This window comes from Syngnathus acus, chromosome 1, assembly GCF_901709675.1.
Source record: "Syngnathus acus chromosome 1, fSynAcu1.2, whole genome shotgun sequence".
In the NCBI taxonomy this organism is placed as follows: Eukaryota; Metazoa; Chordata; class Actinopteri; order Syngnathiformes; family Syngnathidae; genus Syngnathus; species Syngnathus acus.
Window position 1 is genome coordinate 15,786,489 of NC_051087.1, and position 27,967 is coordinate 15,814,455.

General features: G+C 39.8%; 1 protein-coding gene across 2 annotated transcripts; it reads right to left on the minus strand.

Annotated features, from left to right (window-relative positions):
* fbxo8 (F-box protein 8) lies at positions 1-27,958 on the minus strand. 2 transcript variants are annotated; one of them, XM_037254923.1, is made up of 8 exons: positions 27,733-27,958; positions 17,899-18,001; positions 11,018-11,101; positions 9,119-9,263; positions 8,873-8,999; positions 8,613-8,731; positions 1,633-1,829; positions 1-506 (listed from the first exon to the last, which is right to left on the minus strand). In XM_037254923.1, the coding sequence occupies exons 2-8, from the start codon at positions 17,999-18,001 to the stop codon at positions 319-321; spliced, it is 963 nt and encodes a 320-aa protein (XP_037110818.1). In that variant the 5' UTR covers positions 27,733-27,958; the 3' UTR covers positions 1-318. The 2 variants fall into 2 exon arrangements, with proteins under 2 accessions (XP_037110818.1, XP_037110825.1); XM_037254930.1 differs by lacking the exons at positions 17,899-18,001; positions 27,733-27,958 and adding an exon at positions 17,607-17,676.
* Between the last annotated feature and the right edge of the window lie 9 nt (positions 27,959-27,967).

Here is a 27,967-nt window from a genome sequence, read left to right on the forward strand (position 1 = left end):
ATGAAGCAGTCAGTAACAATCTGAGGGCAGCTTTCTAGTTCATCCTTCCACCACTTAGTAGTAATACTTCATCAGTGCAGTGTAGAAACTTATCTTCATGGTTTTAATTAAACCATCCTCCTCTATTACAAAAATGTCAGCGCATTCAGTTAATTTTGGTGGCAGCATCTCTCCCACAGTACAGTGGTACATTTGATTTGTTTGTAAAGTCTGTATAAATATCCCAAACATTCCAGAGATATTATATAGGAACCAAAACACAGATTCCTATTCTTCAGTGCATTGTGAGAATTGCTAATAAATAGCTGGTGAAGTGAGCTATGCAGCCACATGGCCAATTAAATATATATTGTCATAAAGATGGCCCACAAAGTCATCCGAGACATTATGGGCTGCTCTACGAGTGTTCCTGATGAACTCCCTCTTTGACATTTTGTTTTTGACATGAGGACTGGTCAGATCAATGGACAGCAGGATGAGACTGTAGCATAGCACATACACAGCATCTGCAAAGAACATAATAGTACACTGTAATATCTGTCTATAGGAAAACAAAGATAGAACATTGTTGGCATGGCCATAAATATCAAATGTTACATTCACAATGTTAAGCTTGTAATAGTACATAATGCTGGACAATTTAGCAGGCTATAACACACCAGTAAATAACTGACTGCACAACTCAAGTAAAACTCAAGAACATTAAAACAAACCCAAATTTGATTTAAAATAAATGTAAAGACATACTTTTGGAACTATTTTTGTAATTCCATCTCTTTGCTTTTTATGACATTAATCTTGTATATTTGGATCATTACATGTGTTGTTTAAACTATGTAAAGATTCACTTTTATTTAGATAGGAAGAAGTACAGAAACATACGGAAATGTATTGCTTACAGAATGCTGAAATTCTGCTCTTCTACATTAACATTTTAAAATGTTCCCAAAGTAAATTGTGGCTATAGGCAGCAGTAAATTGAGAGATCAATGAGGACCAACCTTCAATCCTTGATCCAGTACCATTACACTAATCCCACTAATCACACAAGTAAACCCAGGCAGTATTAAAGTAAATTCCAGCATGCTCTGGTGAGAGTAGCAGTAGCACATTAGGTAGATACATAGTCCATTGATATTTTTGAAACTGGAGATTTGTTGCTGATGCTGTTAATTTGTGGCTGTGGTCCATTACCATTTTTGAAACGGAAGATTTGTTACTGATGCTGTTAATTTTTGGCTATGTTGTGCCTCTAACCAGAAAAAGCCAGTTTACCCTACATAGCCTAATAAATTTGTTTTTGTCTTAACGTTTAATTTTAGCATTCCCAAAACTTAAAGTCACAACACAGCCACAATTTAATCTGTATATTCACACGCATGCACGTTGACAACAATCTCAGCCGAATTTACATTTAGCTTGTAGTTGTGGAATGCATTCTGTGTTCAGAGGCTTATTTAATGGATATCTCAAAAAGGTTAATGAGTAATCAACAACTTTCAACAGTAAGTGTATTTCTTAACACATATTTTTTCATAATTTTGTTATTTATTTCTACCAATATGCCTAAAATAACACAATTACTGAGCTGAAGCATTGATTTTAGTTTTTTAATGGTGTGTGTAAACTAACCAGGACTGAGCCCCAGCTCCCGGACAAGACCAGGGTTACAGGTACAAAACCTGTGGCTAAATTTGGTGATGAGTGTTTCCAGATACTCTCCTCTCTCCTCTGGTGCATGAATGTGTCTGAAGAAATCCCTCAGAGCATTGGGGAGGAACTGGTTACTGAAGTTGTGAAGAGTCACTACCTCGTCCAAAACATCACGCCTGCAAATACACATAAGATACAATGTCCAAGTGTTTTCATTTTAGGGGAAGGGTACTACCTAAATATTGGAATTATGATAACTGCATTTGGTTGCAAGCACCTTATTCCGACATCAGCTGACAAAACATCAAAAGCCTCCCGTTCATGAATGCCGGTGGCAAACTTAAACGCCCTGACTTTTGAACAAAAAATAAAATAAAAAATTCTCACTAAGGGGCGAACAATACTGAGTGTTTTTGAATGCAACGAATATTGCATCCATGTCAGGCTTTGTTTAATGTTGCAAATGTTCGCCAAAGCGTCGCTTGTACTTTCTTGTCACAAGGGAACTATGAACATGTTATAAATTTCCTTGCATGAAGAAAAATCCAAAACGTTCGCCAATGTTTTGTGAACATTTGCAACCGTGAATGATCCCTGAAACAACACTGATGTGAACACAACATTTGCTGCATCGAAAACACTGTGCAACACACAATTGTTGCTGAGGGGTAACTTATTTAATTTTTTTTAATTGTTGTTTGGTGCTTCTACAGGAATATTTATATGTATTCTATATTTTCAATGTCATTTTTATTGTTTGTTACACAGTGATCCCTCGCGACCTCACGGTTCGTTAATCGCGGCTTCACTGCATCGTGGATTTTTTCCAGCCCCCCCAAAAAATAGTTGTGATAATAAGAGTTCTAAAAACATATTTGCAGTGTTGTACTTTGATATAAAAGAAGTTGTTATAATAAAAGACTTTTGAAAACATATTTACAGTATTGTACCTTGTTATAGAAAGTTGTCATAATAATAAAAGAGTCCTAAAATCCTATTTACAGTAAGTATACTTTAGCTACATATACATCTACAAAATGCGCATAGCACTGCTATGGTAACTTGTGACCACTAGAGGTCCCTGTTTAACCAAGGTTTACAACAAAACGTCACATCTACATGTTACACACACACCCACACACGTATAATATTTATATTTTCAATATTTATACAATATTTTCAGTATGTTATTTATACTATTAATGTATTATTTACATGTTTGAAACTATTATTTAATGTTCTAATAATAACATATGCACTTAAATGGTTTCATATACATTTGTTGACAAACAAAAAATGTACAGATGAGAGGGTGACCCTACTACGCGGATTTCACTTATCGCGGGGTGGTTTTGGAACCAATTATCCGCCATAAACGAGGGATTACTGTACTGTTATAATATAATTATTAGGGGTGTAAATCGCGGGTTTTGTCACGATACGATATCATATCGATACAAAGAACCTCGATACGATATTTGCCGATATCTGAAAGCCTGCTGTGATTCATTCACGATACATCACGATATAGTGCTCTACGATCGATATAGAACAATATCCTGATTTATAACAATTCATACGCAAAATCAACAAGGTACTGCAAACTCTATTTAGGAAATTACAAGAGTATTGTAGTATACAAAGTGCTTATTTTAACACTGAACTTGATCAAATTCCTATATTTTTTCTCATATAAGTAAGTAAAGAAAAATGAATATTCTTTCTTTTTTTGTAATACCATTAACTTTAAAGTGCATTACTGAACTATTTAATTACAAAACAAAAATAAGTTCTTTATAATGAATGTAGTAAACATTACACCTTGACCATATGTTCTAATCCAAATGCAAAAAAAAAGTGCTTCCAAACGAATGACTTGAAGCCCAAAGGGGAGCGAATTTCCTCGTCTTCTTGGACACTAGCCATAGCACCAGCCCAGGAGCCGCGTAGTTGTCGCCTCCCCTTTCACGTGCCTGCTCTGCTCACAACACAACACGCCGCGCACTGCTCCCGGAAAGAGGAAGCAAGCAACAATGAACTGGATTTCAAAATAAAGTCGCGTCTAATGTCCGAGGTCAAAAACGGGCGATATAGATCGATGTTTACGTTTAGCATCGATGCCAACAAATCGTAGAGCATTATATCGATTAATCGATGTACATCGATGAATCGTTACACCCCTAATAATTATCATATAAACACCAGCATCAGATGATACTTGCTGTTGAATTGTTTAAGAAGTGATATCATTATCATTGGAAACATATTTGCAGTTGTTACCAATTAAATATGAATGATTTAAAATATTTTAAAATAATTTAACAGAGTAATTTACCGTTTTTTCCATGTATAATGCGCAAAATTTAACTAATTTATTGTCCTAAAATCTGGGGTGCGCATTATACATGGGTACAATTTTTTTAAATTTTTTTTTTTTTTTTTTTTTTAAATGTTTTTTCTTTTTGTGAAGAAAATCATGGTACAACAATTTTTGAAGAAAATCTTGTCACGGATGGTTCTTTACAACGTCACTTTCCTCTCTTTTCATTTTAACCTAACTGATCGCGGTGGTGCCTTTCTGGGCAGTCGGAGAAATCAACGCCAACAAAAAAAATACATCCAGCCTAGTTAAGAAATCACCAGAAAGATCACCATGACAATTGTGAATAATAAACAAATAATTATTATATATATTATATATATTATTATTATAATAATAAATAATTGTGATAAATAACTGGAACATCACTCAAATATTGGTGATCCCGTTGAGAGTCTCACATATTTCTTCGCTATCGAGTTTGCTACTGCATGCGCAGTGATACTGACCGGCAGAATAACATCCGGTTGTTCCCAAAGATGATATTTTTTCTGAAATAATTTTATGTTTACGGACTTAAGTAACCCGGCCGGGTCATACCAAAGACTATAAAAATGGGACCCATTGCCTCCCTGCTTGGCACTCAGCATTAAGGGTTGGAATTGGGGGGTTAGATCACCAAATGATTCCCGAGCACGGCGCCGCTGCTGCTCACTGCTCCCCTCTCCCCCAGGGGATGGATCAAAATCACACGAGGATGGGTCAAATGCAGATGACAAATTTCACCACACCCAGACGCGTGTGTGACGATCATTGGGACTTTAAAAAAAAAAAAAAAATGTAAAAAAAAAAAAAAAAGTCAAAATTTGGGTGCGTATTATACATGTGTACAGGCTTTTTTCCAGCATCGACATGCCATTTTTAGGGTGCGTATTATACATGGGGGCGCATTATACATGAAAAAAAACGGTAAACTAATTACCGTATTGGCCCGAATATAAGACGACCCTGATTATAAGACGAGCCCCTCTTTTTCAAGACTCGAGTTTGAAAAAAGACTTTTTGAACACCAAATAAAATTTTTATACAGAAAATAATTACAGTACATCTGAAACAAATGATTATAACAATATATTTGAGAGAAAAAGCATGTTATTTTCCCTCATTCAAATCATGCAAAAACTGTATCACATCTTAATATCTGAACATTTAAATATGTAAACTAAAGTGCAATCACATTTGTAAATGAATGGCTTCTGTTTTTTTTAAATGTAAATAAACCTACTGTTTCTCCATTTTCTGTTATCTCTTCTCTTATTCATCTTCTCTTTTCTTTCTTACCGCTATTTTTTATTTTTCTTCTTCGTGACAGGGGTTCGCTTTGGCCTGGGGAGTTAAGTTCAGCATTCGCTTTAAAGATATCTGGCGCCATCTAGCGTTGAGAATGGGTATAATGTCTAGACCCCGAATGTAAGACGACCCCCACTTTTTCAGTCTTATTTCAATGCAAAAAACACCGTCTTATATTCGGGCCAATACGGTAAAATTCTTACAAAATATGCTTACCAGTTAATATCAGGTACAATGTGCTTATTTTTTTATGACAGTGGATAATTATTGATCTGGACTAGTGGGTGCATAATATGCTCGTGGATAAAACTTGGTTCATGTGTGACATGTCCTCAAGGTCTACATGTGTCTGTGCCTGTGCAGCACCACAATGTCTACATTTTCCGTAACGTACACCAAAAATTTGGTCCACACAAACACCTGGCAGAAGCTGGAGTAACCAACAGTGTTGTCTACTTCACAATTATTTTTTTGTTTTGTCTAATCTCTAATGTATGTAAAACGTCCACCCCAAACAGTTGTCTTCCATAGTTTATCAAATAAAAATGAAATGAAATTGTTTTCTACTTCCAGTGGTGAAGTATTGTTCGTTCGAGACGTCACGTAGAGTGCGTCACAGCAATACCGGAGAGATGACCCACATTCTACATTCTTTTTTTTTCTAGTTCCCCTCACTTGCTTCCTACATTTTTACTTTTCTTTTGGGAGTGTACTATCTTTAGTTTTGTGTAATCCGCAAACAATTACCGTATTTTCCGGACTATAAGGCGCACCTAAAAACCTAAAATTTTCTCAAAAGCCGACAGTGCGCCTTATAGTCCAGTGCGCCTTATATATGGATCAATTGATGAATTTGTTGATCCATACTGGTTGTACACAGTGCTCTGCCAAAATGTTTCAGTACGTTTTAGTACGACTAGTAAATTACAAGGTCGCATCGCTTCCCAACATTACGGCAACTGTAGTCAGGGGGCGTCACCGAATAGCTGTTGTACCCGCGAGGCTATTTCATTTCAAAATAGGCTGCTCCGTTAATGTTTCGAGTAAATTTACGGATTGATATGGAAGGGAAACATAGGTAAGCAGTACCAATGTGTTAGATCGAACTTTAGTCAGTTCCGATCATTTTATAGGCGATCGTTTGAGAAACGCGATTGTTTACACTTTGCTGAGGCTCATGGGAGATTGCGAGCTGAGGCTCGTGGGACTTTGCGGATGGCTAATGCTATAACGATAGCTGCTATACATACCAGGCTATTTCATGTCAAAATAGGCTGCTCTGTTAATGTTTCGAGTAAATCTACGGATCGATATGGAAGGGAAACATAGGTAAGTAGTACCAATGCGTTAGATCGAACTTTAGTCAGTTCCGATCATTTTATAGGAGATCGTTTGAGAAACGCAATTGTTTACACTTTGCTGAGGCTCATGGGAGATTGCGAGCTGAGGCTCGTGGGACTTTGCGGATGGCTAATGCTATAACGATAGCTGCTATACGTACCAGGCTATTTCATGTCAAAACAGGCTGCTCTGTTAATGTTTCGAGTAAATCTACGGATCGATATGGAAGGGAAACATAGGTAAGTAGTACCAATGCGTTAGATCGAACTTTAGTCAGTTCCGATCATTTTATAGGAGATCGTTTGAGAAACGCGATTGTTTACACTTTGCTGAGGCTCATGGGAGATTGCGAGCTGAGGCTCGTGGGACTTTGCGGATGGCTAATGCTATAACGATAGCTGCTATACGTACCAGGCTATTTCATGTCAAAATAGGCTGCTCTGTTAATGTTTCGAGTAAATCTACGGATCGATATGGAAGGGAAACATAGGTAAGTAGTACCAATGCGTTAGATCGAACTTTAGTCAGTTCCGATCATTTTATAGGAGATCGTTTGAGAAACGCGATTGTTTACAGAGGGCTCGTTGGTTATTGGCTAGTGGATGCATACCGCAACCCTAGTCAACCTCAGTTTGTTGCAGTATAGCTTCTATTTTATGCGCCTTATAATCCGGTGCGCCTTATATATGGACAAAGTTTTAAAATGGGCCGTTCATTGAAGGTGCGCCTTATAATCCGGTGCGCCTTTTAGTGCGGAAAATACGGTAATCATTGCCAGTTTCGATCACGTCACTGCTTGGAATTCATTCAGCAGGGCTTTGTATACATACAGTGGAGCCTCGGTTTTCGAACACAATCCGTTCCAGAAGGCTGTTCGAGAAGTGAATCATTCGAATTCCGAATCATATTTTCCCATTACAAATAATGGAAATAAATTAATCCGTTCCAAGGCAAAAAACCCCGCCTTTTTTAAGCATTTTTTCATTTGCGCATTTTTGTCCGATCGCGCAACTGCAGCGCACCGCTGAACGCGCAACCGTAGCGCGTCGCCGACTGCGCAACTGCATCGCGCTGGTTGCATTATTGTGACAGAGCCGTTGCTGAAATTTAGAAAATATTTTTAAACTCCTGATGTACTTTGCAAAATTCAAGTGGACCTAAGTGCGCACGGAGCTTAATTTTGTCCGATCGCGCAACTGCAGCGCACCGCCGAACGCGCAAACGTGGCGCGTCGCCGACCGCGCAACTGCACCGCGCTGATCGCAATATTGTGACAGAGCCGTCGTTGAAATTTAGAAAATATTTTTAAAGTCCTGATGTACTTTCCAAAATTGAAGTGGACCTCAGTGCGCAGGGAGCTTAATTTAATCCGATCGCGCAACCGCAGCGCGCCGGACGCTCACTGTCGCATTGCTTTAAGTGCGTCTTTGTGTTCCGAGTTGTAAGATGATGCTGCTCTCGAGCCATGCCCATCTGAAGCAGTTCCTGATCCCGTTCGCCCCACGATTCACAAAAATGATACTCCCGACGGAAAAAAACACGGAAATCCGCGGAAGATTCTCATCCCTGACTAGTGCTGGTCGTGTTCGTAAATGAATGGGAGTTGAGCGCATTTAACCTTTCCGACCACACCCACTCTGACTAGTGCCAGGGCATCTGAGTGAATTTTTGAACGCATACTAAATATCTTTTATGAAGCTAGGTTGGCTTATCTACCACCAGGCAAGTTTTCTGGGGGAAACCCTGATAAGAGTATGAACATAATGCATTATTATATTTAATTTAATGCAAATGTCAGATGCAAGGTTTACTTTGCCTATTAGGTCATTTTTGGGTATATTTACATATATTGAAAAAACATCATATAGTAGATGTCAACTTCGCCTGCAATAAACCTTTGCACAAATACATTTTTGTGGACATCTTTTGTGTACATCTCTCTGCTTACCTCTCATCCAGGTAAATTCTCAGCATCTTCCAGTTGAGCCGTCTAGTGTAAAAGATGAACTTAGCCTGCTCTGTGGGATGATCTACGAGTATTCCTTTAGACATGAAATAAGAGATACCCTATTGAGAAGGCAGGAAAGGGCAACAGAGAGAGGGAGATCATAGATTGGCCTTAGTACTTTTGAAGATCTAGACACACACGTACATGCGTGTGGTGGGGGTCTGTGTGACTCATGATCTTTGATGTTTGGCATGCATTACCTCCTGTGGGTTTGCGTTGAATGTAAGGCTCCCTTCATCTAGTTGTAGATATAGTCTTCTATATGAGAAACCAGCAGGCAGCCTTCTGTTGTATATGGAGCAGTGACCCCATGTGGACTTGCAGAGCCTAGAAAATCAACACGGGAGGATTACCAAAAAGACTCATTAAGAAAAAAAGCAAGAAAGACATCGATTGCAAACATATGGCAAAGTACCATCACAGACACCAAACTTAAATCTCCTTACCCCTGCCACAGATATTCATCATTGCCTAGGTCCTGCCATACACACCCGGCCAGACACAGATCGGTTGCATTCAGATACGACAATATGGTTATTCCCAACTCTGGTGGGAGCATCTCCAAATCTATAAAACCATTTTGTGCTTTACCTACAACAACAAAGAATTACAGAGCACGTTTTAATAAACACAAGGCATATACAGAAAATTAAAGAGCAAATTTGAATAAACACAAAGCACATACGGAAAACTGAAAATGTTATTTACACATTGTCATCCACAGTCTTATGACATTCAGTTCGGCAAGCACCAAAGGATTGAATCTGGGCGTAGATTGTGATTTTCTGTTGGGCATCGATGAAGTCACGCAATATGTCAATTTAACTCTCGAGAGTTAGAGGGACATTTTTTTTAATCTTAAATGTCTTGTACACAAATCGTTATATGTATGCAGTGCCTACAAACCATCCATCCATCCATTTTCTGTACCGCTTAGTCCCCACGGGGGTCGCGGGCGTGCTGGAGCCTATCCCAGCCGTCATCGGGCAGTAGGCGGGGGACACCCTGAACCGGTTGCCAGCCAATCGCAGGGCACACAGAGACAAACAACCATACGCACTCGCACTCACACCTAGGGACAATTTGGAGTGCCCAATCGGCCTACCAAGCATGTTTTTGGGATGTGGGAGGAAACCGGAGTGCCCGGAGAAAACCCACGCGGGCCCGGGGAGAACATGCAAACTCCACACAGGGAGGGCCGGAGGTGGAATCGAACCCGCACCCTCCTAACTGTGAGGTGGACGTGCTACCCAGTGCGCCACCGAGCCGCCCGCCTACAAACCAATCAAATCTAAAATTAATGTTCAGACAGAATAGTGTGAGTTAACAGTGTTAGCCAAGGTAAGACAATCGGAGTATCGCCTGATTTTGATGCAACAGATATGCCAGACAAATGTTAACTGTCATGGCCGATTTTAGGTTCTCTCGACGCGTAGCCCGCGTACTATGACATACTCAACGATTGGTTATTTGCCGTTTAGGATTTCCACGAAAATGCTGAATATCTGGCATCTTTGTTGGTCTTGCCGCATAGTGTGGCATGTCCTGCAGCGATTCATCTGATTGGACTTTGCACTTCTTCACCCATACACATCTGCCCAGTGCCTTAGGTCAGCGGTCTAGATGCTATTAGACGTACAGAGAACTATGTGAAAGCTCAGTGGGGATCGAGCCCTTTCCATTGCCTGGCTCACTTTTTGGAATGACCTCCTGGCTTAACTTCAGGCAAGCCGAAACATATACATATTCTATTTTTTCTAAGTATGTCATTTAAAGTGAGATGTATACAGCGAATTTGAATTGCCAAGGGTTATCTGTGACCAGGGATGATGAAATTCATCACGTAGGTCCAAAACGACACTTCACATACTTCTTATAAAGACAACACCAGAAAGCATGGAGTGAAACAGCTGCCGCTCTGGGATGTAGGCTACTGTTGAGTTTTTTTTTATCAGTTTATCAATAAATATGCATTAATCTAAGTGAATGTGAACAGTAACTTGACAAGCCCCCGTGATCCTGTGGTCTTCCGAGTGTAGTATTACGGACACATACAGCTCATGCGTCACAGTCGATATGAACTCAGCGTATATTAGTACTTTGAAATTGCTCGTACAGTAAATATAGGTTTGATGAGCGTAGTCCTGGTATGGATTGGTCTCAGAGGTTACACAGTACACATTTAAGTCATTAGTGAACAAAAGCAACAGTTTATACTTCAAGAAAAAGTAAAGTATCGCTATAATTATGCAAACTAATCAGTTCAAATGCAAAGCAAAGGACTGTTTAATAAGATAAATAAAATGACCGAGCAGTATTGTTAGTATAAAATATTTTCATCCTACCTCCTCTGCGTGTTTTCAATAGATGGTAGATGTCAGGGCCATAACAATGTTGAGGCATTCTTCGAAGTGTCCCGCCATCCCTCCCTGGGGATATTGATTTTATTTACAAATGTCAGTTACATATCTTTAATTTACATTTACAGATTAGATAACAAACCCTTTGCCAATGAATTTAGGATGTGAAAATGTAAATAAAAACAGAATGCAATGTTTGCAAATCCTTTTCATTCTGTATTCAATTAAACACGAAAAAAAGACAAGACATTGGAAGTTCAAAATGATAACTTTTTCTTTTTTTTTGTTAAATATTCACAAATTTTGAGTTTGATGCCTGCAACATGTTCCAAAAAAAGCAGGGACAGGGACATGTTTACCATTGTTCTACGTAAACTTTCCTTTTAACACTCAATAACTGTTGGGGAATTTAATGCTATGACGATAGCTGCTATACGTACCAGGCTATTTCATGTGAAAATAGGCTGCTCTGTTAATGTTTCGAGTAAATCTACGGATCGATATGGAAGGGAAACATAGGTAAGTAGTACCAATGCGTTAGATCGAACTTTAGTCAGTTCCGATCATTTTATAGGAGATCGTTTGAGAAACGCGATTGTTTACACTTTGCTGAGGCTCATGGGAGATTGCGAGCTGAGGCTCGTGGGACTTTGCGGATGGCTAATGCTATGACGATAGCTGCTATACGTACCAGGCTATTTCATGTGAAAATAGGCTGCTCTGTTAATGTTTCGAGTAAATCTACGGATCGATATGGAAGGGAAACATAGGTACCGTATTTTCCGCCCTAAAAGGCGCACCTAAAAACCTAAAATTTTCTCAAAAGCCGACAGTGCGCCTTATAGGCCAGTGCGCCTTATATATGGATCAACTGATGAATTTGTTGATCCATACTGGTTGTACACAGTGCTCTGCCAAAATGTTTCAGTACGTTTTAGTACGACTAATAAATTACAAGGTCGCATCGCTTCCCAGCATTACGGCAACTGTAGTCAGGGGGCGTCACCGAATAGCTGTTGTACCCGCGAGGCTATTTCCTGTCAAAATAGGCTGCTCTGTTAATGTTTCGAGTAAATCTACGGATCGATATGGAAGGGAAACATAGGTAAGTAGTACCAATGCGTTAGATCGAACTTTAGTCAGTTCCGATCATTTTATAGGAGATCGTTTGAGAAACGCGATTGTTTACACTTTGCTGAGGCTCATGGGAGATTGCGAGGTGAGGCTCGTGAGACTTTGCGGATGGCTAATGCTATTGCGATAGCTGCTATACGTACCAGGCTATTTCATGTCAAAATAGGCTGCTCTGTTAATGTTTCGAGTAAATCTACGGATCGATATGGAAGGGAAACATAGGTAAGTAGTACAAATGCGTTGGATCGAACTTTAGTCAGTTCCGATCATTTTATAGGAGATCGTTTGAGAAACGCGATTGTTTACACTTTGCTGAGGCTCATGGGAGATTGCGAGGTGAGGCTCGTGAGACTTTGCGGATGGCTAATGCTATTGCGATAGCTGCTATACGTACCAGGCTATTTCATGTCAAAATAGGCTGCTCTGTTAATGTTTCGAGTAAATCTACGGATCGATATGGAAGGGAAACATAGGTAAGTAGTACAAATGCGTTGGATCGAACTTTAGTCAGTTCCGATCATTTTATAGGAGATCGTTTGAGAAACGCGATTGTTTACACTTTGCTGAGGCTCATGGGAGATTGCGAGGTGAGGCTCGTGAGACTTTGCGGATGGCTAATGCTATTGCGATAGCTGCTATACGTACCAGGCTATTTCATGTCAAAATAGGCTGCTCTGTTAATGTTTCGAGTAAATCTACGGATCGATATGGAAGGGAAACATAGGTAAGTAGTACCAATGCGTTAGATCGAACTTTAGTCAGTTCCGATCATTTTATAGGAGATCGTTTGAGAAACGCGATTGTTTACACTTTGCTGAGGCTCATGGGAGATTGCGAGGTGAGGCTCGTGAGACTTTGCGGATGGCTAATGCTATTGCGATAGCTGCTATACGTACCAGGCTATTTCATGTCAAAATAGGCTGCTCTGTTAATGTTTCGAGTAAATCTACGGATCGATATGGAAGGGAAACATAGGTAAGTAGTACCAATGCGTTGGATCGAACTTTAGTCAGTTCCGATCATTTTATAGGAGATCGTTTGAGAAACGCGATTGTTTACACTTTGCTGAGGCTCATGGGAGATTGCGAGGTGAGGCTCGTGAGACTTTGCGGATGGCTAATGCTATTGCGATAGCTGCTATACGTACCAGGCTATTTCATGTCAAAATAGGCTGCTCTGTTAATGTTTCGAGTAAATCTACGGATCGATATGGAAGGGAAACATAGGTAAGTAGTACCAATGCGTTGGATCGAACTTTAGTCAGTTCCGATCATTTTATAGGAGATCGTTTGAGAAACGCGATTGTTTACACTTCGCTGAGGCTCGTGAGACTTTGCGGATGGCTAATGCTATTGCGATAGCTGCTATACGTACCAGTCTATTTCATGTCAAAATAGGCTGCTCTGTTAATGTTTCGAGTAAATCTACGGATCGATATGGAAGGGAAACATAGGTAAGTAGTACCAATGCGTTAGATCGAACTTTAGTCAGTTCTGATCATTTTATAGGAGATCGTTTGAGAAACGCGATTGTTTATAGAGGGCTCGTTGGTTATTGGCTAGTGGATGCATACCGCAACCCTAGTCAACCTCAGTTTGATGCAGTATAGCTTCTATTTTATGCGCCTTATAAGCCGGTGCGCCTTATATATGGACAAAGTTTTAAAATGGGCCGTTCATTGAAGGTGCGCCTTATAACCCGGTGCGCCTTTTAGGGCGGAAAATACGGTAAGTAGTACCAATGCGTTAGATCGAACTTTAGTCAGTTCCGATCATTTTATAGGAGATCGTTTGAGAAACGCGATTGTTTACAGAGGGCTCGTTGGTTATTGGCTAGTGGATGCATACCGCAACCCTAGTCAACCTCAGTTTGTTGCAGTATAGCTTCTATTTTATGCGCCTTATAATCCGGTGCGCCTTATATATGGACAAAGTTTTAAAATGGGCCGTTCATTGAAGGTGCGCCTTATAATCCGGTGCGCCTTTTAGGGCGGAAAATACGGTACTTTGTTAACGCTACAATATAGTTATATACTAGATCTGTGGAATAACGACGAGGCTGACGTCAGGGCGCACGCGCGGCGTTGTTGACAAAGGACGAGGAATTTGATCGATGGATTTAATGATTTAGAGTGCACAGATGGTTTGATAATATTATTGCTTATATAATAGTTATTTGATATCTAATTTATACATCGTTATATGGGCCTGTGGAATATTTTGAAGTGCACCCATTGTTGACAAAGGACGATCGATGGATTTAATGAATTGGAGTGACACAGATGGTGTTATAAACGTGTTATTTATGTAATAGTTTTTTTAATAACTCTGAATGTTACGTCAGGCCCGTTCTCAGCTCTTCGTTTGTGTTTATGTCACGTTAGCATACCTATCGTTTAGCCTGTTGTTGCTCGTTCATGTCTGTTCTTGGTGTTGGATTTTGTCGAATAAATTTCCCCCCAAAATGCGACTTATGCTCCGGAGCGACTTATATATGTTTTTTTTCACGTTATTGTGCATTTTATGGCTAATGCGACCTATATTCCGGAGTGACTTTTAGTCCGAAAATTACGGTAAATTATATTTATAGCGCACCTTGCATTTTTAAAAAAAATCTCAAAGTGCTACAGAAAATGCCTTTTTAAAAATAAAAGTTTTAAGACCGTTTTTAAAAGTGTCAACCGACTGCGGTGCTCTAAAACTGCGGTGTTGACAAAAAAAACTCTTGACTCATGAAAATCATTTGATAACCAAGCTAGCCACGGCTCATTCATTCATTCATTCATTCATTCATTCATTCATATGGGAATGGGAATCGGAACGAATGTAACCCCCGACAGAGGACTAGCATCTTGCTTTGTTCAGCAGTGTCATAAAACTTCGATGGCCGCGAAGAGTTTCAGAATGGGCAGCGGGTGCTGTCTGGACTTGTTGACATTCAAGTTTGATTACTGCAGTAATCTCAAGAGTCAGTTTTGTAGGACATTGACATCATGTTTCACCCAATGCACTGCGCCAAACATTAATAAAGCTCCTTTAGCAGCATAGAAAACACGTCATTCCTTTGAGTAAATGCAAAAACCATACTTTGAAAATGGTAGACATGGTACACAATCATTTTTGCTTTCGACCAATACAATACATATTGATATACAGTAAGGTCTAACGATTCGGCATAAAGCAATATACCACTCTTTTAAAACAATAGACTTTGATACGATGAAGAAAATATCCATATGATATTTTTATAGCCTCCAGTAGCAATGGCTTTTCTGTCGATAATATATATGAATTAAAGGTAACTTTTCATTGAATTTTATTTTCAAAGCTATTCACCTTCACTCAGTCCAAAGAGTAAAAATCAACAACCTTACAATAACCTACCGTATTTTCCGTACTATATGGCGCACCTTCAATAAATGGCCCATTTTAAAACTTCGTCCATATATAAGGCGCACCGGGCTATAAGGCGCACCGGGCTATAAGGCGCACTATTAATGCATTAATTTTCTGAGACAGTCCTGTATAGGGGCTGACCATTCGCACCAACATTCTACGAACCATTAACATTGTGAATGAACTTGTAAATATGTACGTAACTATATCCTTTACTATATTCTTTGCAGATAGGTTGATATTGCAAATGAGAATCTGTTGTCAATTGCACTACCAGAAAAGTTAAAGATTAAAATAATAACAAATTAACAATTTTATGAAAGTTGAATTAATTTTTCATTAGATTGTTTTATTGTTGTTATTATTGTATGAATAAGAAGGGTGATATTGGTGTTTGTGACTGCAGTAAACAGGCCAGGTTGCATCATGTCAGATTTTTAATCCAAATCAAATCATTCTCCATTTTATCTTTTTTATTTAAACTTCGGACGCAACAAATTACTTTATAATCACAAAATAATGATCCATAGTCTTTTTGATTCATGATTCATAGTCTTCAGCGGGCCACTTATGATTGATTTTATGACACAATGTTTCGGGCTAGTTTAAATTTAGACGCGGGCCAAATGCGGCCAGCGGGCCAGAATTTGGTCCATATATAAGGCGCACCGGACTATAAGGTGCACTGTGAGCTTTTGAGAAAATTTGAGGCTTTTAGGTGCACCTTATAGTCAGGAAAATACGGTAGTTCTCTTACTATTGTAGCATAAACAAAGTGCAACAGAAATAGCTAGGTTGATTTTTTATACACTAACTTACCTTATCATCACAATAAGCTAGTTCTTTTAACAGTGGGGCAAACAAGTATCTAGTCAGCCACCAATTGTGCAAGTTCTCCGACTTACAAGATGGCTGAAATTTTCATCACTTGAACTATGAGAGACAAAATGAAAAGAAAAAGAAAAAAATCCAGAAAATCACATTGTCTGATTATTTAAATAATTTGCAAATTATGGTGGAAAATAAGTATTTGGTCAATAATGGCCTCGATCTGGGGCTCCACACAAGATCTCACCCTGTGGGATCAAAATGATCACTAGAATGGTGAACAAAAATCCCAGAACCACAAGGGGACTCCAGATCAAGGCCATTATTGACCGAATACTTTCCACCGTAATTTGCAAATAAATTCTTTAAAAATAAGTTAAGAGGGATACTGCTGCCACAGCTCCACGAACTAGTACTTTGTATCGTTGCTCCACCAGTGAATTTCTGTTCCCTCTTTTGTCATTGTGTATGTTTGTTTTTTCTCCTTTAGTGGTCTCTCGTCAGAGGAGGACCACTGTATTCCTATTAGTCAACGCCGAATTAGCACTCGAAGGATTTTGTAGTTTACTATGTCACATTGTTCAGCAAGACAAACAACATTTCTGACATGCCAGATTTTCATCGTGGTGGTCATGAGCCGTTGCAGGTGCCAACCATCCAATCATGTATTTTGTCACACTACACGGGCTGCAACACGTCAAGGCAACTCAAAATTGGCCACGACAAGCTACGTTTCTCTGACACGTCTGTCGGCTCATTATCGTGCTACATTCGTGCAGTCTGACCTCGGCATAAGACTATAAGATACTCAAAATCATAAAGGAGCATGGCAAAGGCATGCATGTATTGTCGAGCTCACGATGGAGTATATGGCCAGTGTTGTGCAAAGTAGGAGACCATTACCCTCGTGAAAATCCCCTGCTGCAGGAACGCACAGGCAATGCGTGAACAGCGGAAACCGTTGTCGTGCAGCAGACAGTAACAGCTTGTTTTCAATAAAAACATGAAGAACACACTTTTGTGTTTGTCAATTTCCATCTTTAGAAGCTAGGTTCTTTCATTTTCTTTTTTAAGAACTCACTCATGTTCTGCGCGAGGCGTGGTCAATGACCATTCAAATAGTCGGAAAATTCATTAATTGCACCAAAAAGTAATGACGAGTATGTGAGCACCATGCAAGGAGTACGTGGAAGCATACAAGAATTGATTAGCCTGACCTTTTCTGTCTTCTGGGGCGTACATTTAGCAAGTGTAGAAAATTAAAACAGGTTCCCCTCCCAAGCAAAAATAGGAGGTCAAAAATGCAACTTGTCCTTCGGTGTGACTTACATATATAGTTTTCTTCTTTATTATGCATTTTATGGCTGGTGCGACTTGTACTCCGGAGCGACTTATAGTCCGGAATACAATACTTTTTCCTGACTTACCTGAATTAAAGAATTTAGTCAATATCAATTTGCTGACAGGAGCAGATGCACTTCACCATAGATACACACGTGTCAGGATTACCTTGCTCTTGTCTGGCCCCTCCCGTGTCAGCCAGTCGGTCAACAAGCTCTTCCTGAAGCTGCTGCTGTTGTCTGGGTGGCAGCCTCCACAGTGCCTGACCCATCTGTATGGTAGTAGTACCAGGCAGGTCAGTTATAGTCCATGATGCACAGTAATCCATTATCTGAACTGCAAACCAGGCTTTAATGTTGTGCCTATAACGGCTGTCTGAAGCCTGTCCCAGCTGACTTTGGGCAGTGGGCAGTGGGCAGGGTAGAACCTGAACAGGTTGCCAGCCAATCGCAGGGTACACATAGACAAACCATCTACTCTTGTCTTAGTGTGCCATGCGATTGGGTGGCAACCAGTTCAGGGTGTCCCCCTGCTTACTGCCCAAAGTCAGCTGGGACAGGCTTCAGCACAACTACAACCCTTGTGAGGATAAGCGGTTCGTTCAGATGATGGGTGGATGGACAGTCTGGAAAGGGTTACAAAGCCATTCCTAAAGCTCTAGGACTCCAGTGAACCACAATGAGAGCCATTGTCAACAAATGGAAAAAACATACAACAGTGGTGACCCTTGCACAAACGGCTGTTCTACAAATATTAGTGATGACTCATCCAGAAGGTCACAAAGGATCTCAAGATAATATCTGAAGAACTGCAGGCCAAAGCTTGGTTCAACCTTGATGAGTTAACAATAATGAAGAGACTGGGCAAAACAAACATCCATGACAGATGTCCAAGGTGAAAACTAGACCCAAAGAAAAGGTAAAAAAAAGAGAACCAAAACAACAGGACAAAGAAACACACACAAAAAAATATCAGAATGCTTCCAAACCCTTTTGGAAAAATATTCTACAGACCGATGAGACAAAAGCTGAGCTTTATGGAAGGTGTGTAATTGTATCTCATGACTACGTGCGTCGATGTGTGACAGCATTACATCAAAAGAACATCAAACCAGCAGTCAAACGTGGTTGAATTGTGACGTTCCATTGTTGCTTTGCTCATTTAGGACCCGGACAACTAACTTATTGAGGCTGAATGGTTTGCCATCAGTTTGTGATTTCAAACTGAAGCCCACTTGCGCTGGGCAATGATCCGAGTCAATTTCAGGATGGTTGATTTAAAAATTAAGACGTTTTTTGAGTGGCCTGGTCTGGACTTGAAATGCAAAAACCCATTGGTAAATTAACAAAAAATCCTGCATAGAAGAATATCTTTTCAGGGGTGTGAAAGTCTAATTGGCAGTTATACTTAACACTTGATTTCAGATGTTGCTCCTGAGCGTGACCCACTCCATTATTAGATTTAGAGGTTAATAACATTTCCCCAATGGGTCAGGTAGCTTTGAATATTAATTTCCAGCTCAGTGGCCTAGTGGTAGAGTGTCCGCCCTGAGACTGGAAGGTTGTGGGTTCAAACCCCGGCCGGGTCATACCAAAGACTATAAAAATGGGACCCATTGCCTCCCTGCTTGGCACTCAGCATTAAGGGTTGGAATTAGGGGGTTAGATCACCAAATGATTCCCGAGCGCGGCACCGCTGCTGCTCACTGCTCCCCTCTCCCCCAGGGGATGGATTAAAATCACACGGGGATGGGTTAAATGCAGAGGACAAATTTCACCACATCCAGATGTGTGTGACGATCATTGGGACTTTAACTTTAACTTTTTTCTTTTTAATAAATATAAATCATCATTTAACCCTAAACTGCATTTTTCTTTACTAGGGTTACTTAGTTTTAATAATTACATACATTTGATTACCTTAAAGCTTAAACATTAAAAAAGAGGAACCTACAAAGAGAATTTTGAGAAGAGAACAAATACTTTTTCATGGTGTTGTACAGAGGCGGCACGGTGACGCATTGGTTAGCACGTCCGCCGTACAGTTCAAAGGGTGTGGGTGGGTTCGATTCCACCACCGGCACTCCTTGTGTGGAATTTGCATGTTCCCCCCATGCCTGCGTGGGTTTTCTCAGAGAACTTTGGTTTCCTCCCACATCCCAAAAAACATGCATGGTAGGCTGAATTAGCATAGGTGAGTGCGAGTCGGGATGGTTGTTCGTCTCTGTGTGCCCTGCGATTGGCTGGCAACCGGTTCGGGTGTCCCCCGCCTACTGCCCAATGATTGCTGGGATAGGCTCCAGCACGCCCACAAGACTTGTGGGAACAAGCAGTACAGAAAATGGATGGATGGTATTGTACAGGAACGTGAAGATTTTAAAGTGTCTTAATTCAAATTAATATTTGTTCCAAATGTCTGTTTACTACATGTGGATGGATTTTTTTTTTTACATTTAATTCAGTAATACAGCAGACAATTGCTATTGAAAGCTAAAAGATAAATGTGTTGCAGAAAAAATATAACCCCCAAAATTCTTGAATAAGTGGGGATGAAACTACGTATAAGCCCTTTCACGGATAAACAAATGTTGGCTCCTCAAAATGAACAGGTAGAAAAATATTCGGGGGAAGAAATATGCCAAAAAGTGAATCTACAGGTGCCAAATCGTGAGTATTCATGGGTCTATTGTATTGTGATATCATCAATTAATTATTGTGACTATCATGTTTGGTCATGAACTACCGTATTTTTCGGACTATAAGTCGCGTTTTTTTTTTTTTTCATAGTTTGGGTGGGGGGGCGACTTATACTGAGGAGCAACTTATATGTGAAGTTTTTCACAAATTCTCAAAATTCAAAAAAAAAAAAAAAAAAGGTGAAACCGCGATAAACGAACCTCGATGTAGCAAGGGATTACTGTAATTTGAATTTTAAGTGACGTCAGCGGCGCGGCGGTTGTTTACATAAAGGACAGAGATTCGATCAAGGGACGACGACGAAGGGCCCCATGTACTACCAGCATCATTAGCGGCTTTGTTTGTAAGTGACACTGAGGACGAAGAGTTTGAAAGATTTAATGATTTGGAGTGACACAGAAGGTTTGAAAAACTATTATGGCTTTTACGCACGCCCGGTCCTACTCTACGGAGTTCTCTTTCACCTCTGTGGATGGAAGTCGGGGGCCGGCGCTCGGCCGGGTGGCTATCTGGGGACGGTGGATGGGGCTCGGACATGGCTTTCACGCATGCCCGGTCCTATTCTATGGAGCTCTCTTCCACCTCCGTGGCTGGAAGTGCCACCTCCGGGGATGGAAGTTCACGCCACCACACGCCTGGAAGTCGACGCCGGTACTTGGGGCCGTGTGGCGGTGAACTATTTATGTTATAGTTATTTGATATATCTTATTTTGTGTAGCAACTTGTATATGTTTTTATCGTTACAGTTTAGTAGTTGTTGGCTCGTTGAACTCGTTTTGTTAAATAAAGAGCCGTTTACCAAACCCAAGTCTTTCCTTGTACTTTGTTAACGCTACAATATAGTTATATACTAGATCTGTGGAATAACGACGAGGCTGACGTCAGGGCGAACGCGCGGCGTTGTTGACAAAGGACGAGGAATTTGATCGATTGATTTAATGATTTGGAGTGACACAGATGGTTTGATAATATTATTGCTTATATAATAGTTATTTAATATATAATTCATATATCGTTATATGGGCCTGTGGAATATTTTGAAGTGCAAGCGCCGCACACGCGGCGCGTACCCGACCGGCATTGTTGACATAAAGGACAATCGATGGATTTAATTAATTAGAGTGACACAGATGGTTTTATAAATGTGTTATTTATGTAATAGTTATTTGAATAATTCTGAATGTTACGTCAGGCCCGTTCTCAGCTCTTCGTTTGTGTTTATGTCACGTTAGCATTCCTGTCGTTTAGCCTGTTGTTCGTTCATGTCTGTTCTTGGTGTTGGATTTTGTCGAAGAAATTTCCCCCAAAATGCGACTTATACTCCGGAGCGACTTATATGGTTTTTTTCACGTTACTGTGCATTTTATGGCTAATGCAACCTATATTCCGGAGCGACTTTTAGTCCGAAAAATACGGTATTTCATCTCCAATAAAACCAAATAAATAAAATAAAAATCAAGAAAACAGTAGATTGGCAATTTTAACTCTTTCTATGCTATCAAAATGGAACTATTTTTCTGCTAAGTTATCATTAAGAAAAACAATCTACAATTTCCTATTAGTATGTTTAAATGGTCGAGAGTATTGTTTTCAGAATTGGAACTACGTAATCTATTAGTTATAGCGCTGCATAAATATATACCGCAGCTGAGTGACTAACACGTTTCAATTAAATTATTATTACTGTGACTATTAATTTGATTTGTTCATTTTGACAAGTACATAGTCAACACACTCATTACAACTTCATTTCACATTTTGTTTTCCATGCCTTTTCAAAAAGGGAAGTGGGTTGAAGTTCTGCTCATCTAGTCCCATCCCAATTTCAACCAAGCATTTCATGGGCCAGACACAATCTACATATCTACAGTAGTGATGTGCATTCCAGTTCTTTTAGGTGAACTGTATCTTTAGAATCAGTTCACTCAAAAGAGTCGTTCAAACGAATCGTTCAATGAATCCCCCTAACCCCCCCCCCCCCCCCCCCCCCACACACACACACTATTACGTTTTTTTTTTTTTTTTTTACATCCAGTGGAAACAACCCATACACATCAAACAATACAACTACACAACCCCCCCCAAATTATTATATGTAATAATAATTGGCTCGGGTAATTAACACATCCATCCATCCATCCATTTTCTGTACCGCTTCATCCCCACGGGGGTCGCGGGCTTGCCGGAGCCTATCCCAGCTGTCATCGGGCAGTAGGCGGGGGATAATTAACACATTTCTTTCTATAATACACTTACACACTGATCCGTTGGCAACATTCTCTCACCCGGTCGTGAACGGGAAATTGCGTCACTGACTCGTTCATGAACGGGAAATTACGTCACTGACTTGTAAAGTCCCTCCTCCATCTATCCCTCGCTGGCGCTGCTGATTGGTCGTTCGCGAAGATTCACGAGTGAGTGACAGACAGCATTGCCGCTATGCCATTGCCAGCCGACACACTTTATGCCGACATTGATGTTTTAATTTTGTTTTTGTTGGCTTGTAGTTGATGGTGTTATTATATATCGAATGTGTTTGTGTTTGAATAAAAGGTTGAGAAAAAAAAACGTTATGCCGACATTTGTTAATTTTGGAGACACCAACTCATATAACAACGTAAAACACATATACATATTGTCATATAAAGCAGTTAACCAAATGTCTGATTTTTATGTTTTGATTGGCGAATATAAAAACAAGGAGTAAAACACCAGACAAGTTATAATTTACCGTGTTTTTCCGTGTATAATGCGCCCCCATGTATAATACGCACCCTAACAATGGCATGTTGATGCTGGAAAAAAGCCTGTACCCATGTATAATACGCACCCAATTATTTTTTTTGTTTTTTTTTGTTTTTTGTTTTTTAAGTCCCAATGATCGTCACACACGCAGGGAGGCAATGGGTCCCATTTTTATAGTCTTTGGTATGGTCTTAACTAGGCTGGATGTATTTTTTTTGTTGGCGTTGATTTCTCCGACTGCCCATAAAGGCACCACCGCGATCAGATGAAAAGAGAGGAAAGTGACGTGCGGACATGTGAAAAAGGCGGCTCTGTATGGGAGAGACGTTGAAGAGGAATAAAAACACCCTTGGAAACCAAAACTTGCCCCTCGTCGTGACTCGGAGCCGCAACAAATGTTTCGGATTTGTGTAGGGTACATTGTGACAGCAAACGAGCAGGTGATCGAGCAAGCGTCTGATACGAGAGCATTGCGTTCGTATGGAGCGTGTTTGAAGTGAACAGCAGAGACGAAAGGAACAAGGCAAAGTGTTGTGAAATAAAATATTACCTGTAATACGCATTTTGTTATTTGCTGATTGTATTAAACTATCACATTCATTGTCAGTCAAGAAGAGAAGAGGACTATTATCCCTTCTTTGACGAAATGACCAGAGCACAGTACTATTGTTCACTATTGTTCTTTCGGTATTTATTCAACCCACATTCTTTCACAACATGACAAGAAGAGAACAATACATAAATCAATACTCGTACCAGTACCATGATTTTCTTAAAAACAAATTAAAAAAAAAAAAGAATTTTAAAAAAATTGTACCCATGTATAATGCGCACCCCAGATTTTAGGACAATAAATTAGTTAAATTTTGCGTATTATACACGGAAAAAAACGGTAAATGTTTATTAAAAATAATAATAATAATAATAATAATAATTAAAGTACATCTCAAACCAGCAATCTAATGTGAAACTGCAGTCGATATATTGGATAACAATATTTAGGCATATATATGCATACATGTTATTTAAAACCTACTATAAGTAAATCGTAAATCTACATTCTGGTTTACATAGTTCACGCCAGGAGACGCAACACGTCCACTGACTGATCCGTTGATGCACAGGAAGGCAGTTCACTCATTGACTCGTTCGCGAACGGGAAAGCCAGGATTCGTTCCCTCACTGATCCGTTCTCGCGGTGAACTGGAAATGCGAATCACTCAGTGAGTAATTCACTCAGTGAGTAATTCACTCAGTGAGTAATTCACTCAGTGAGTGATTCACTCTGAGTGATTCACTCACTGAGTGATTCACTCACTGAGTGATTCGTTCACTCACAGATTCGTTCGTTGGTGAACAGGAAATGCAATTCACGACTCGTTCGTGAACGGGAAGTTACGTCACTGACTCGTTAGTCCCTCCTCCATCTAACGCTCGCTGGCGCAGCTGATTGGCTGAATTTCTTCTTTGTTTTGTTTTACGGCGAGGTAGCACCAGCTTCAATGGGCATTACTGATATCTACTGGTTGAAGTTATAAAGGAAAAAAGAACGAATCACTTTAGGAAGTGATTCGTTCACTCTCGTTCACTAAAAGGATACGTTCATTTTGAACGAATCGTTCACTCACGAGCCAACACTAATCTACAGTACTACCTATACCACCACCATAACCAATAAAAAAGGAAGAAACAAAAGAAACAGAAATTTGACACAGGATAACATGATTTGAATACAGAAATGACAAGTTAACTGGAAGTTTAATAACGATTGATAGCAGTTTGATTTGAATACAGCAATGACAACTTAATTGAGTTATAACTTTTACTAACAGTTTGATTTGAATACAAGTTTACAAATGAATTTCGAGAGAGTTGGAGTCACAATCTCAGAGGCTCTCCGTCCCCAACAACAGTCGGCACCTTCACTGACCAATCACAGCTAATTGTCTCCCATGCTGGCCTCCTGTAGCTAGACCATTTTCTTATTGAGTTCAGACATCTCAAGACGAAGCATTCCATCATTACTCTGGGCTCTCAGCCTTTCCCAAAGCTGGAAGTCGCTTGTTTCCAAGGGCGCCAGACTTCATTCCTTTCAGCTTATTTTACAGGTGCAACCCCATGAGGGTCAGAGAAAGCCAGCCGGTAACGAAGAAGATCAAGATGTACACATCTTCCGTGTACAACACGTCGAGGCACATGATACGCCATGTGCTCCAGCTGTCCATTGTGTACCCTTGCGAGAGGTACCGTGGGGGCATTGTGGCTCCCCAGCTCTTGGACATCGAGTGGAGATGGTCTGGTCGATTGCACTGAAGCTCCCAGTGCACCCCCAAGACTGCAACTCCCTCTCATTTATGTATACACGCTCAGCAATTTAACATTCCACAATATTGTTTATATATTTTGGTATCAGCGTTTGACAACAGTGTTCAAGAGCTTTTGTATCAACATTTGCATACATCAGCAGCACAGGCTTGTATTTTAGCTATAATACAAGATTTCAAAGCACAAGTCACAATAGATTTAATATGGAATGCGTCTCATGTGACGTATTGTATTTTATATCTGTAGGCTCATTTAGTTTGTTCCAGTATTTGACGGCCGCCACCGGTAGCGTGTGGCTCCTTAATGTTGTGCTTATTTGCAGGTGTTCAGATATCAACAGTCCTCTGAGCGCAAGGTTATTTTGTCTCAGTCTGAATAGATTTTGTATGTTAGGGGGCATGTCAAGTGTGTCCCCAGTTTAGCTTTTCATTTTTCTTCTTCAATATAGAAATTCTTTACGGTGTGTGTGCCGTTTGTTTTCATAGTTATAAAGAGAAAAGACTGATTTCGACTGTTACACATTCACAAAATTTTCAATCACCATTGAGTAGTGTTTCAAAAAACAATATTGTTTTCAACATAGATTGCGACTCCACCACCTGTTTTGTTGCTTCTGCATCTATGAACTTGTTTATATAAGTCCAGGTGGAAACCCGTTGACTGTAATTTATTTGATCCACGTTTTCGGTATTGTAATGACGTTGAAAAGTTTGTCCAATGTCTAAAGATAGTCCTGTATTTTTTCAAAGTTGGCATTTAACTCCTGCTGTTGAAGTTTTCTTACCATGTTTATGAAGTTGTTAAATTGATCTTCCAAGTAGTATTCACATTTGTCTCGATTTGCGTATTTCTACAGCTCATCCATTGCGTTGTTCAACACTGGTTTAGTGTTTTCTGGGAATGATCTATTCAGCTTTATGTAAATTTTGCAGCTTGTCATCCAAGTGCTTTTTACTTTTCCTTACTTTTTCAGTTGACGAGCTCACCATGCAATGTTGGCATTTTGTTTGTTGAGATTTTCGGTAATGTAGATATTGGATCCTCTTAGATTCTTTCCCTGTTTCAGCAGAGCAACTTTGTGCTTCATACTTGTAAATCTCAGTAGTACCACACGATTTTTGCTCACCCTACCTCCAGTTGCCCCTCTCTTGATGACCACATCATTCATTTTATATTGTTGGTCCATATCTTCTACTCTGATGGTGAGACTTTTTATCAGCTGTTCTTTCTTGGCATTCTCAGCTTTGAGAAATGCAATTTCTTCCATCTTGGTTTCTAATCCAATCAATCGAGTTCACATTTCCATAATACTCTTCTTAATGTCTCTGATCTCCCCTCCAGAGTGCCTTTGGGACTGTGACTCCAACTTTCTCGAAATTGATTTAACGGTCACTGTTGTATTCTAATCAAACTGTTAAAACATATTAGAACTAATTCAGCTTGGCATTGCTGTAAACAAAACAAATTTATATCAATTGTTATACAAACTTCCAGTTTGTTATTGTTGTATTAAAATCCTATTCAAACTTCCAGTTTATTTGTTATTGCTGTATTCAAATCATTGCTGTATTAAAATCATGTTCAAACTTCCACTTTAGTTGTTATTGCTATATTCAAATCATGTTATCCAGGTCAAATTTCTGTTTTCTTTTGTTTCTCTCACTTCATGATGATGGTAGTATTATAAGTAGTACTGTAGTAATCTAGATTGTGTGTCTGGCAATAAAACCTTGGTTGTAATCGGGATGGGACTAAATAAGCAGAATTGCTTCACTTCCCTTTTCGACAAGTCATGTAAAACAAAACGTGAAATGAAGTTGCAATAAGCGTGTTGTACTTGGCGAAATAAACCAAATAAAATCAGTCTTAACGGCCATGGCTCTGCCTCCTTCGCCAGAAACGTCAGCTGTGTTGCATAAACAATCCTCGACTGTTGTAAACAGGAACGTTGGAAGTTACAGCACCATGAGTAGGTAGACGCGTAGTCCCAACTCCCGTCCAATTGAAAACGACTCTCACGTCACATGTACATCCTATTTGTAATTCTATTGGTTATAGGAGCTATCACTCGCTCTGAATTGGATGACTTAGCATCGTAAGCTATCTATCGAGAAATTGTGTCGATTTATGGAGCGATTTCTGTATCAAATGTTATTTAGTTGGTAAAGCGTATTTAGTACGAATTGGGACGTTTCTGTAATGAATGGTAGATGACATTAAAACATGAGACACCTACCTGAGTTCAAAGATTCCTGTTAGAGGCTCACAGCTCGGCTTGCACACGAGCACAGCAGTTAAAATTGCCTTGGTTTGAGATTTATTCGGTTGACATTCATTCAGCCACATAAGAATAAATAGACCCAAGACTCCGCGATTAAAGCAAACGTTTCTTGGTTCTTGAGGACTCCTCCATTCTGCCGACAACACCATTATCTGGTGTTAGGCCCTCCTCCTCTCAGTCCCCCCCCCCC

Bases quoted from the DNA above. Each gene is read 5' to 3' on its own strand.
- fbxo8 (XM_037254923.1), bottom strand. From the start codon at position 18,001: ATGGGTCAGGCACTGTGGAGGCTGCCACCCAGACAACAGCAGCAGCTT. The intron at 11,102-17,898 runs GTAATCCTGACA...CAATATCCCCAG, and splicing joins AGGGGCCAGACAAGAGCAAG to GGAGGGATGGCGGGACACTT. The intron at 8,732-8,872 runs GTAATGCATGCC...CCTTCTCAATAG, and splicing joins TCAACGCAAACCCACAGGAG to GGTATCTCTTATTTCATGTC.